At 40.2% G+C, this 13894-nt stretch overlaps 1 protein-coding gene and 1 pseudogene across 1 annotated transcript; both read right to left on the bottom strand.

Moving 5' to 3' along the window:
- Nucleotides 1–506: 506 nt before the first annotated feature.
- LOC130025410 (mitochondrial import receptor subunit TOM20 homolog) lies at nt 507–11893 on the bottom strand (annotated as a pseudogene).
- Nucleotides 11894–12744: 851 nt separating this feature from the next.
- Nucleotides 12745–13674, bottom strand: LOC130025409 (olfactory receptor 2D3-like). Its single transcript, XM_056116362.1, has one exon. It carries the CDS (start codon nt 13672–13674, stop codon nt 12745–12747), a length of 930 nt encoding a protein of 309 aa, XP_055972337.1.
- Nucleotides 13675–13894: the final 220 nt, after the last annotated feature.

Below are 13894 nucleotides of genomic sequence, written 5' to 3'. Positions count from 1 at the left end.
AAATTCATTGATTTAAGAAAGACACAGGAGGGGCTGGAGTGATAGCACAGCGGGTAGGGTGTTTGCCTTGCCCTCGGCCCAACCCAGGTTCAATCCCCAGCATCCCATATGGTCCCCTGAGCATGGCCAGGAGTAGTTCCTGAGTTCATGAACAAGGAGTAACCCCTGAACATCACCAGGTGTGACCCAAAAAGCAAAAATAAAAAAAAAGAAAGACACAGGATGGGAATTATAATCAGCATAGCAGCACACCTCACATTATTTCAGAGATCATATGGATAAAATGGCCTCACAGATTTCACTGCTGAGCTCTGACACTTACCAAGTTTCCACCCATTTTTGGATACACAGCAGGACATACTTTGCTTGAAAAATGTGCATTCTTCAGCTTGAAAAATGTGCATTCTTCAGCTTTCTCTTCTACTGTGCTTTCCTATTTTTCAAAATTTGATGAATAGATTATTTTTAATGCAAATTATGTCAGACTGTATGCTCACCTTATCACACATTTTAGGAATAAACAAAAATCAATGGTGTTTCAGTAACTCATAGTGTATTTATAAAATGAAAAGCTCTCAATCAAAATACACATTTCACTGGAAAAAATAAATGAGACAAATGTATCTACACAACGTAAAACTAAACTTTGGTAGATTTCAGTGTATGACTCTCCACAAAAAATATATCTGCCATATTCTCCCCAGAGCTGTTCATCTTCCGCGTTAAAAGTTTAAAATATTTTTTAATTGAGATTACTAACTTGACATTTGTTTCTCATTCCACATCATCTTCAGCCAAGCTCTGAGCACTGACAATTTTCTGACTAACTGTTGGAAGCTTGGTCAGAAGCATCTGGAACACTGGCGGTGGAAAAGTCTGCTGTAGCACTTTCAGCAACTACTGTGTCTGCCCACACACAGCAATGGCATTCCTCGGGTGGTCTACACCCTTCTCATATTCACCTTGTGCTAGTAACTCTTCACCAAGCTGTATTTCTTCAAAGAAGAATTTTTGAACAGCCTCAGCATCTTTAAGGTCAGGTAACTTAGAAAGCCCAGCTCTCTCCTTAGCAAGCTAGCAAGCTATTGTTTCTTTCTTTGTTTTCGCATTTGGTTCTTGTGGGGGGGGGGGGGGCGGGTGTTGGCTAACCACTCTCTGGCCCTCGGAGTTGCCCGAGGATTGATCTGATGGTGCAAGGAGGGACCAACTGAATGAATACAAGGCACAAGAGACAGAGTACAGTTTAGAAACAGAGAGAAAAAGGGACAGGCTTTATTGAGGGATATAGGCTGTTTATATAGGGTCTGGGATAGCCCAGTCACAAGCAGACGCAATATAACCATACATGGTAAGGTTAGCAACAAGAGTTTTACATAGCATTCAAGGTAAACATTTGTATATCAAAGGGTGTTAAGGTAGTAGATGGATCCTGAGCTTTACATTTGTATATCAAAGGGTCTTAGGGCAGTAGATGCATCCTGGAGGTCACTATAGATAAGGCCAGATAAGATAACTGTCAGCCTAATGTATGTGGCTATGGATCAGACATCTGCTGAGGTCAGGAAGTCCCTGGGAGACTGTCACCAATGTCCCTAACATGGGAACCACAGCCAGCGTCTATGAGAGGGCTCTTGGCTTCCCACAGGTTCTTGAAATTGTGGTCACTCCATCTCTTGCGGTCAAAGTAAATGAGGAAAAGGGCCCCGCAGATGCCGGCGGTGATGGTGCTGTTCGGTCTGAGGTCTGACCATCTTCCAATCCCGGAGTGGGCCTGTGGAGGCCGCTGACCCGCTGAGACGCTCTTGGCCGCGAACCTGCAGAGTGGACGGAGACGCCCCTGAACTTACATTTTAGAACTAATTTCTAATTTCATTTTAACTTAATCACTTAAGAATTCAAATTTACATTAGAAAACAAATTTCCAATTTATCTTGATATGGCTAAATAAAGGTTTTTTTTTTTCCAAATTGTTATTTTTCTTGTAATGCTTAGTCACAAGCCCCCAGCACCACCAGGATAGCTAGGTAATCTTCGGCACTGCACCACAGGCCTGAGCTTCACTGTATTCTCAGGCCCTAGCCTTAATAAGCAGTTAAAAGACCGTGTATCAACCAACACCAAAAAAGGTCCTAGGTCCTCTGAAGAATTCTTGGGAGCCCACATCCCCTGGAAAACAAAAACATTTAAAAACAAAAAAGCTCACTGCAAACTATTAGGAATGCATTCAACTTATATTTTGATTTGTAATCACTTAATCACTTAACTTCCCGTTAGTCATCGATTTGCTCGAGCGGGCGCCAGTAACGTCTCCATTTGTCCCTGTCGCGTGCTAGTGTAGCCCAATGGCATCTCTTCGCTCCGGGAACATGGAGGGCCTCAAACCGATCGTTCATGATCTTGACAAAGAAGTCTGACCATCTGGTAGGTGGGCGGCCACGCGGTCTCTTGACATCCCGTGGAATCCAATCAGTAACAGCTCTAGTCCAACGGTCGTCTTTAAATCTCATTACGTGACCAGCCCATCTGATTTTCGACACCTTGGCATATGAGACAGCGTCCCTGATCCTTGATCGTCGACGGATGTCAGACCTCCGGATTCGTTCTCTCATTTGAGTGAAACGTGTTATTCCAAGCATAGCTCTTTCTATTCTTCTTTGGGAGACCTGAATGGCGTTCTCATCTTGTTTGCGTAGAGCCCAGGTCTCTGAGGCATATGTTAATGCAGGAAGAACAGTGGAATCAAAGAGATGTGCCCGGAGCCGGAGGTTCTTCGTCCTCTTAGCTATTTCTTCGACGTTCTTGAAGGCGTTCCAAGCCGCTCTCTTCCTCCTGCGCAGCTCGGGTGCCAGGTCATTTCTCATGTTGACCTCTCGACCTAGGTACACATAGCTGTTGCATTCGGAGATGGTCGTTCCATTGAGAGCGAATGGGGCGTCAGGAACAAGGCTGTTTCTCATAAACATTGTCTTCGTAAGATTCAGCTGTAGTCCTACCTTTCCACACTCACGGTCAAAGTCGGCCAGCATTTGTGCCGCTTGGCTGATGTTTGGTGTTATTAAAACAATGTCATCAGCAAAGCGGAGGTGGTGTAGTTGCCGACCATCTATCTTCACTCCCATTCCTTCCCATTCCAGTCGTCGCATGATGTTCTCGAGGGTGGCACTGAAGAGTTTCGGTGAAATGGTATCACCCTGCCGCACCCCTCTCTTGACATCAACGATCACTTCTTTGTAGAATGGTGAGATCCTGGTAGTGAATCCGCAATACAGCTCACGGAGGATCCTGATGTATTGGGCTTGAATGCCCTGATTGGCTAGGGCTTCAATGACCGCTTCCGTCTCAACAGAATCAAAGGCCTTCTTTAAATCAATGAACGTTAAGCAGAGCGGCATCTTGAACTCCCGAGAAACCTCAATGAGCTTGGTTACCGTGTGGATATGGTCGATGGTGCTGAATCCTTTGCGGAACCCTGCTTGCTCGCATGGTTGTCCTTCATCTAGTGTTCTGCCAATCCTATTCAGGATGACTCGAGTGAACAACTTGTAGATGACAGACAATAGGCAGATCGGGTGATAGTTGCCAATGTCATGGATGTCTCCCTTCTTGAACAGTAGTACGGTCCTGCTGGTTTTCCATTGGGACGGAACCTTGCATTCAGACAGGTAGCGAGTGAAGAGCCGAGCCAGTGTATTGATGAGTACTGACGGCAGGTTCTTCAGGTGTTCAGGTCTGACCTTGTCTGGGCCGGGTGCTGTTTGCTTCTTTACCAACAAAATGGCGTGTCGGATTTCGGAAGGGAGAACGTTAGGAACGACATACCCATCCTGTGGAATTTGGTATGTCAGCAAGTGGACATGGCTATAATTCTTAACTCTGGCTTCCAGAACAAAGTATACTACTATATTTACCATATTCAGTTTTGTTTCTTCTTGATTCTTTTCTCTTTTAGACTCCCTTTTTTGTCTTCAATTTTCCCCCCCTTTGCTGTGCCAGGAATTAAACCTGGGCTGCACATGTGAAACAAGTACACTATCACTAAACTGCATCCAAGGCCGAGATTCCTTTCTTAAAATGGAGTGTTGAGGTTTTTACTCTTAATCTCAAGTGAAGTGAACAATGAGAGGCTGAACAAAAGGTAACAATAACAAAGGCAACCTCTATCTCCTGGGCTTCAAACCTCCCACCAAACTGCATATTCTCTCATTTTCAAATTGTTTTTCATTTTCATAGCTGTCTATCAAACACTGACCCCTCCTGCAGGATCCCTTTAACATGAAACCATGTTCTTCCTTTTTTGGGATCATTAAAATAAAGATACTAAAATAGTCTCATCATCCCGCCATGAAAAACTCTTCTGTGATGCCATTTCCTGTAGTTTGTGACAAACTTTTCTGGCTTTTTTTCAAACTAGAAAATTCCTTAGCTTTGCCTATTCCCGTTTCTATGTTGATTTTCTGCTTTTATTTTAGATCAGTCATATTCAGATTTGTTTTACAGTTAAACATTCTTTGTCAGTCACTTTTGATGCTCCAAATAGTGGAGGAGCATTCTCCTACTTCTACCCATCAGCAATACTTGCGCAGTTGATCACTCTTTCTTTTGAAACTATCTTAGCTTGTCTTCCAGATACACTCCCTCTAGGTTTCTCTTCTTTCTCACTTAGATTCCCCAACTCTCTTAATTCCTTATTATTGAATCCTTTTCTTTATCTAAATTTGAAGTTTTATAGTATCAAATGAATCTCCTTTTCATTCCTTTAAATAATGTATTCCCAAGTCATTTCATCTAGTTGAATTGGTTTGAAAAACATTTATCTACTTCGTAATCTTAAAGATATTAGTATCTTTACATAACCAAAGATTGATGTATCGAATTGTTTACTTGCCACTCCAAATAGAAATTTCAAGTTTAATTCAAAATATATTAGTTCTCCTACCAATCTGTTCTTCCCTCATTCAAGAAAAAAAAACCCTAAATTAATTTTATCACCACTCACAAACCTAATTGTAGGAATTCATACTTTAAGTGTAGGCCTGTTAATATGGACAGTATCATGAAAAGTCAAGTGAGATAGAGAACAAACATAGTCCTGTAAAAGACTTAACAGGAGTCTTAACACACATAGCCTTATGAGAATATTCTGTTAAAAGCAGCAGAACGTTTCCACAATCTCAACCCTACTGCTTATATACTCATGTCCCCTATGCCTACGCTGCACCAACCAACATTCAGTAGTATCTTTAATGTCTTTGTTCTTTGTACTAACTCATTACATACGGCATATGTGACTGGAGGAAGGAGGAGTATGGAGGTTGTGTTGATTAAAAAGACCAAGACATCTATTGTTCGCGACTTTGGAGGCTACCTGAATAGTCTTACCTGATTTATTCTCTGCAATTACTCTGCAGGGACAAAGTCAAAGGTGTCAGGCTAACTGGCTCTTGGGATAATAAATTACCACACATAATTAAACTTAAAGTTTGTCAGACACTGTCCTCCTGTTGTTCATCAATTTGCTTGAGCGGGCCCAGTAACGTCTCCATCGTGAGACTTGTTACTGTGTTTGGCATATCGAATACGTCACGGGTAGCTTGTCAGGCGGGCCAGATACTCTCGGTAGCTTGCCAGGCTCTCCGAGAGGGGCGGAGGAATCGAACTCGGGTCGGCCATGTTGGCCACTTGTAAGGCAAACGCCCTACCACTGTGCTATTGCTCCAGCCCAACTTAAAGTTTAAATGTAAACTTTTTTCTCTTCTTGCTTTACTCCCTCAAGAAAATTCTATTAGGTTTATGTACTTATTTCAAACATGTGTGCTTCTCTTGGTCTGCCCTCAAGTATCTCAGTCTTGTCAATCATGCTCTATGCTAGCTTCCCAGTAGATACTTAATCTTTTCATTCTTGTCCTACTATAATCTTTTTTTCTCCCTTACATCAAAATGGGGCTGGAGCAATAGCACAGTGGGTAGGGCTTTCACCTTGCACGCAGCCAACATGGCCAACCCGAGTTCGATTCCTCTGCCCCTCTCAGAGAGCCCGGCAAGCTACTGAGAGTATCTCGTTCACACCGCAAAGCCTGGCAAGCTACCCGTGACATATTCGATATGCCAAACATAGTAACAACAAAGCCTCACAATGGAGATGTTACTGAGCCTGCTTAAGAAAATTGATGAATAATGGGAGGATAGAGACAGTGACAGTGACGTCAGAATGATCTTTACAAATATAAATAAATCATACTATGCTTCAATAGTGATGCATACATCTTGCTCTTGTCTACTTTCAGACTATATATGATATTGTACTCCCTTACACTAACTTGAATCTCATTGACTCTAACTATCCATCAGAAAGTCCAAAATGATTCCTACCTTCAGCACTACTGTGGTCTGGGAGGCTGTAATTATTTCTGCTATATGCTTACTGCTTCTAATCACACAGGTTTTATTACAAATGCAAGTTTCTAATAAAAATGGCACATAAGAAAAACAAAAGTATACCCAAAAGTAAACACGTTTATTATTTTTATTGCAATTATTAAGTCAGTCTTCTTGATTTTTTTATACATTAGTTTTTCTCATTCTGGATAAACTACCAAAATAAAATCTCTGCATGTCTTAGGTTTTATCAAAAAGTCTATTAACATAAGAGCACAATATTCATGTCTTTGTAAAAAAAATTACGTTTGTGTAAGTCCATATGTCTACATTTACTAAAAAATTAAAGTATTGTCATGTTTCCAGGTAGAAAACTTAGTTTTTTAATTTAAATCTATTCATTTTTATAAACCCAAACTAATGACCATCAAAATACTAATGAACTTTGAAAAAGTAAATATTAACAACCTGAAAAAGAAGAAGTATTGTCAAGAAAAGTGTAAAACATAATAAAAGTGTTGGTTAGTACTAGAGAAATAATACAGAGGGTAAGGCACTTGCTTTGCATGCAACTGACCGAGGTTTGATCCCCAGCAACCCATATGGTCTTTTTGGTTTGCCAGGAGTTGATCCCGAAATGTGAATCCAGAAGTAATTCCTGAGCACTGCAAGGTATGGCCCCAAAACAAAAACAAAAATTAAGAAATAAAAGAAAAAATGAGTGGAGCAAGGAAACTTCTTTAACAAATTGTGCTGGCAAAACTTGACAGCTACGTGCAAAAAAACCTTTCTCAGATCTCTGCCTAACACCATGTACAAAGTAAGATCAAAATGGATTAAAGACCTCAACATCAGATCGAAATCCATAAGGTACATTGAAGACAAAGTCGGCAAATGACATTGAAGTCAATGATATCTTCAAAGATGTCACGCCACTGGCCAAGCAAGTGAAAACAGAGATAGACATATGGGACTATCTTAAACTAAGAAGCTTCTGCACCTCAAAAGAATCAGTGACCAAAATACAAAGACAGCCTACAGAATGGGAAAGGATATTCTCTGGATACACATCTGACAAGGGGTTGATATCAAGGATATACAAAGTAACTAGTTGAACTCCACAAGAAGAAAACATCCAACTCCATCAAAAAATGAGGCAACAAAATGAACAGAAACTTTCTCAAAGAAAAATTCCGAATGGCTAAAAGGCACATGAGAAAATGCTCTACATCATTAATGATCAGGGAGATACAGATCAAAACCACAATGAGATATCACCTCACATCACAGAGACTAGCCCACATCCAAAAGAACAAAAGCTACTGGTGTTGGCGCGGATGTGGCAAGAAAGGGTCCCTCCTCCACTGCTGGTGGGAATGCCAACTGGTTCAGTCCTTTTGGAAAACAGTATGGACGATTCTCAAAAAATTAGAAATTGAGCTCCCCTTTGACCCAACAATACCACTCCTGGAAATATATCCCAGAGAGGCAAAAAAAGTATAGTCAAAGTGACATCTGCACTTGTTTGTTCATTGCAGCACTCTTTACAATAGCCAGAATCTGGAAATAACCTGAGTGCCCAAGAACAGAAGACTGGTAAAGAAACTTTGGTACATCTACACAATAGAGTACTATGTAGCTGTTAGAAAAGATGAAGTCATGAAATTTACATACAAGTGGTACTACATGGAAAATATCATGCTAAGCAAAATGACTCAGAAAGAGAGGGACAGATATAGAAAGATTTCATTCATCTGGGGAATCACGGTCACGGTCCTCCCGTTGTTCATTGATTTGCTCTAGTGGGCCCAGTAACGTCTCCATCATGAGACTTCAAGTTACTGTGTTTGGCATATTGAATACATCGCGGGGAGCTTGCCAGGCTTTGCCATGCGGCTGAGATACTCTCGGTAGCTTGGCGGGCTCTCCGAGAAGGGTGGAGGAATCGAACTCGGGTAGGCCATGTTGGCTGCGTGCAAGCAAATGCCCTACCGCTGTGCTATTACTCCAGCCCTCATCTGGGGAATATAAAGTAAAAACAAAATGGGAGACTAACACCCAAGAATAGCTGAGATAAGTACCAGGAGGTTCACTCCATGGCTTGGAGGCCAGCCACACATGCTGGGGGAAAAGGCAGCTCAGAAGGAGAAGGTAGCACCAAATAAAGGGTGTTGGGAGGATTCTCCCAGGATGAGAAATGCGTGCTGAAAGTAGACTATAGACCGAACATGATCGCCTCTCAATGCCCCTTTTGCAAACCACAGCACCCAAAAGGAGAGAGAGAACAAAAGGGAATTCCCTGCCACAGAGGCAGGGTGGGACGGGGTGGGGGGTGAGGAGCGGAGGGATACTGGGATCTGAGGCGGTGGACAATGGTCACTGGTGGAGGGATGGGTACTTGATCATTGTGTAATTGAAACCCAAGCACAAAAATGTGTAAGTCAGGGCTGGAGCGATAGCACAGCGGGTGGGGCATTTGCCTTGCATGCAGTGTATATGGCTGAACCTGGTTCGATTCCCAGCATCCCATATGGTCCCCCGAGCACTGCCAGGAGTAATTCCTGAGTGCATCAGCCATGAGTAACCCCTGAGCATCGCCAGGTGTGTCCCAATAAGCAAAAAAAAATGTGTAAGCCTGCAACTGAAACTCAAGATGTTTCACTAATAAAAAAAAATTAATTAATTAATTAAAAATGATGGCTATGGTTTAATAAATAAAGTTAAGGTGATGAAATAAGCAAAAGGGTTGCAGTAATTAAAGTATGGGCCAAAATGCATATTAAAACTGAGTATATCTTATGGAATCATGTGAAATTAGTGGAGAAAGAATGATGGAAAAAAAGCCTAAATATTTAGATGAAAGCATCACATTAACACACACATATAAATTCTCCTTGCCAGCTCTGCCGTGACGGTGGGATACTCTCAGTAGCTTGCCGGGCTTTCCAAGAAGGACGGAGGTGCTCTAGGAAAACCCGTGGCATGTTCAATATGCCAAAAACAGTAACAATAACAGGTCTCATTCCCCTGACCCTGAAAAAGCCTCCAATACAGTAGTGTTGGGAAAGACGACTGCTAAAGACGTTGGCGAGAGGCTGCTAAAATCTCAGGGCTGGAGTGAATGGAGACGTTACTGGCACTTGCTCGAGCAAATCAATGAACAACAGGATGACAGTGATACAGTGATACAGTGATATAAATTCTCCTAGTTTCAAATGTAAATATTTAACAGTTAAAGAAATAATTCTATATCAGAATTCCTACTCCACATTCATGTCTTTTCTCCGGCATCCATCCGGGGTCATATGATTGAGTTCCTTACTAGAAGTGGAAGTTAACAGATATGACATGTGTATTGTAAACCATTATACCTATTAAGAAAGACCAGGTGTTGGCCACTTAATAGGTATACCTATTAAGAAGGACCAGGGTCACTCGCCTATGCTTAGGGCTTGCTCCTGGCTCTGCACTCAGGATCACTTTTGTCTGGTGCTGCGTGAAATCATAGGGACACTGGTTGCCTTCATGTGAGCACCTGCATAATATCTTTCTGGCCCTGGAAGGACTATTTTTATTCTTAAGATGAATATTGATATGCAGGTAACTTTCAAAGCCCTACAAAATAGACTTTCTCTTATCTTGAATGCACATACTCCACCCCCAAAGAAAATCTAAGGAAAAAAAGAATAGTGAAAAACACACTTCTGTATAGAAAATTACTGAAATTTGAAAATTATTGTTAATGTCGTGGTGTTATTGTTAATTATTAATATTAATCTTAATAATATTCTGCAGTGATGGGGGAAAAACCCATAATCTCACACACATCAGGCATGAGCTCTATCACTAAGTTACATTCTCCAACCCAAGACATGACCTCCTTTTACAAAAAGTTTTATTGAGACACATTTATTTGTGATTTTTAACTGTTTCTCTACTACAATTATAGTTAAATAGAAAAAATGGTGCTGCAAGGTTTAAAATATTTACTTCAGTAACTGCTCCCTCACAGAAAAAAATCTAATTGTAGCTAATATGTGTTATCTTACTTAAAGGAAAACTAAAACTCAGAATAGGGAATAACACAAAGAATAATTTTATTACATTAGGGATTGGAAAATAGTTCTAGAAAAGAAAAAAAGAAAACAACCAATACACTTTTTTTTTCTCTTATTTTGCCTGTTGTTTCACCAGTATACTTGTACCTGGTCAATTATTTCTTCCTTCAATTCAACTTCCCGAGGAATTTATTTTGTATGCTTCTAAAATTCAATAAGTGTGTGATTTTTTTATTTTGCTATAAATTTTGTGAGGGTAAATATTGACCAAGTTAACTGACTCAATAGCATTTTATCAGTACATATATTTGAGAAATCTTAATTAACCATGCCTCTTGCCATCCCTAACACAGCATATTCAGCTACCTCTTCTATTTCTTGGATTCTTGCTTTTCTAAGTTTGATTCACTACTGCTCATCTTTGAAATGTTGGTAATTCCAAGCTATGTCTTGAATTCTTTACTGCTATATTTTTCCATCATCCTATATTATCCAGGAGTATATGTCAGACTTACCTTGGGATATTTTATGAATTGTATGTATTGGCCCTAGTGTTGCCACACTTAAGTCTATAATAGAAAGAAGCTCCTCCATTTTAATGTCAGCTTTTTAAGATTGCAACATGTGCACTTTAGTTTTCTGGTTAAAGCATTTGGTACATGTCCTAGGGTGTATCAAGCTGGTATTTGGTTTTTGTAAAATTCTTAATCTTTTCCTTCAGCCATATCTCTTCCCTGACTCCAAATTTATTTATTCATGATGATATTTCTTGAGGAACAAGAGTGGCTGAGACTTTTTTCTACAAAAAATAATAGAGATGCACAAAGCATTTCATTTCTGCTCTCATAGATTATTTTCTGACAGGTGAGTCAGATATTAAACACACAATTGTACAATTCCTCTACATAAAATCCATTTAATTCCCTAAAAAGTCAGCACATCATTTTTATAGGGTTCAAGACTCTCTTGGAGCTTTCTAAAGTGAAGGTTTCTAAGATTTCACAATAAACTACTATTCCTATACTGAAAAATATTTATAACCATTAGCAGCAGCCCTTCCTATTTTCTTTCTGTGCTACCCTCTACCAGTTTCTACCAATGGGTCCTTTAGTCTTGTGCCATAGGCTTTCAATTAAAATTTTTGCTTTTTTTTTAACCTGTGACCCCTTTGAACTGTCCTTTAGTGACTCGGGGGACATAAGGCTCCCTCAGTCCATTGAGAAACTCTGGTCTATAGTATAATTCATTACCAAGACTTAAACAGTGGCCCAGCCCCTTAAGAAAAAAAAGACAAAACTTTGTTTTATTTTACATCACTAGGGAATAAACCCCTAATAGATATCATTAGGGAATTCAAGAAATCCAGCTAATCACCAACATTTTCAGAATTACATGAGAGGCAAATGTTTAGTTTTGTATTTAAGGCATTTAAAAATCTGGACTCTTACCTTATTTTTCATCTTAATCTCAGTATTGTCTTGTTATACATTCTTTTAGATATTTTCCTTGGTATTCTTCACGTGTACTTTCTTTAAATTTAATAAATTGTTACATTTAGATTTTGAGGCCATGTTATAATTAACAGATGAAATTTTTATATTTTCAATCCCCATAATTGCTTCTGGGTTATGTGGTATTGTTTGAAATATATTTGATGAATGTGTTCAAGAATCAAAGAAATTACTATTATATACGTTATAACTTTATTTAAATTATTTTTACAATACAGTTGCATATCTGCTTTTTAAAATTTTTTATTAGTCTATATGGTCTAGGAGAAAAGTGACTTTCTTTACTTATTTATTCATCTCTCACTATTTTTTCCTCTTAATCCCTCCTTCCCTCTTGCCCTCATTTCTTTCTTTCTCCCAAGTCTTTCTTGTTTACTTCTTCCATGCTCCCTTTCCTCTTTCTTTTCAATTTTTATCTTTCCATCCCATCAACATGCCTTGCTTTAAATAGTAAATTTAATTAATGTATCTCAAAAGACATAAGGTAAAGGCCCTCCCGTTGATCGTCGATTTGCTCGAGTGGGCCCAGTAACGTCTCCATTGGAGACTTTGTTGTTACTGTGTCTGGCATATCGAATACTCTCGGTAGCTTGCCAGGCTCTCCAAGAGGGGCAGAGGAATCGAACTCGGGTCGGCCATGTTGACCGCTTGTAAGGCGAACGCCCTACCGCTGTGCTATTGCCTTTACCTTTACCAAAAGACATATAAAAATAAGAGAAGAAATAAATAAAGATAGTAATAATAAAAATTTGCAAGAAGGCTTCTGACATTACTAACATCTGCATAATAGAAAATCACCTTCATGAAGACTTTGCAGTGATTCTTCTGAGAGCCCCTTTGACGTCCTTATTCCTCAGACTGTAAATGATGGGATTCAACATGGGCGTAACTGCTGAGTAGAAGACTGAGATCACTTTATCCCTCTCATTCATTATCTTGGAGTTTGGTCTCATATATGCAAATATGGCTGATCCATAGAAAAGGACAACAACAATGAGATGGGAGCCACAGGTAGAGAAAACCTTGAGTCTCCCCTCCCCTGACTGCATCTGGATCACAGTGGAAATGATGTTCCAGTAGGAAACAAGGATAAGGGACACAGGGGCTAAGAGGATGACCACACCCATGGCAAAGATGGCCATTTCTGTGCTGTAGGTATCTGCAGAAGCCAGCTTCAGGAGAGCAGGTGGTTCACAAAAAAAGTGGTTAATGATGTTCTTTCCTCGATAGGGTAGGCGCAAGGTGAATGTAGTGTCCACCAGAGATACAAATGCTCCGCTGACCCAGGACCCTAAGGCCATCAGTGTACACACTCCATGAGTCATGATGGTGGAGTAGTGCAGGGGCTTGCACACAGCCACATACCGATCATAGGACATCACAGCCAGCAGGGCACACTCTGTACATCCAACCAGAAGCAAAACAACTATCTGTGTTGAGCATCCAATAAAGGAAATGCTTTTCCTTTTTGCCAGGAAGTGGACCATCACCTGGGGGACTGTGGTTGTAGAAAAGCAGAGGTCAGCAAAGGACAAGTTCCTAAGGAAAAAGTACATGGGTGTGTGGAGTTTGGAGTCTATGTGAATGAGCACGATGATGAGCAGATTTCCCAGCACAGTTAGCAAGTAGATGATTAGAAAAAGAAAAAAGAGCAGGACTTGTGTCTGTGGATCCTGTGAAAGGCCCAGGAAGATAAATTCAGTCACATAGGTTTGGTTTTCTTCTCCCATGAATATTTACTACTGTTTATAGGTTAGTCAGCACCAAGAAAAGAAACACATAGTGGTCAGTTATGCAAGCAAATAACCTAATGACTTGAGGTTATTCTTAAATAGTATTTGGATTGGGCTATTGAAGTCTATTCTTATTTTTTGTTTGTTTAGTTGGTTTTTTCTCCACACTCAGCAGTACTGGGGAGCTATTCCAATGTTGTACTTGGAGGTTGCTCCC

This window comes from Sorex fumeus, unplaced genomic scaffold (assembly GCF_029834395.1).
Source record: "Sorex fumeus unplaced genomic scaffold, SorFum_2.1 ptg000030l, whole genome shotgun sequence".
Lineage (NCBI taxonomy): Eukaryota > Metazoa > Chordata > Mammalia > Eulipotyphla > Soricidae > Sorex > Sorex fumeus.
This window is presented reverse-complemented; position numbering and strand designations above follow the sequence as displayed.

Excerpts from the sequence above, each read along its gene's own strand:
- LOC130025409 (XM_056116362.1), bottom strand. The coding sequence starts at position 13,674 with ATGGGAGAAGAAAACCAAACCTATGTGACTGAATTTATCTTCCTGGGC.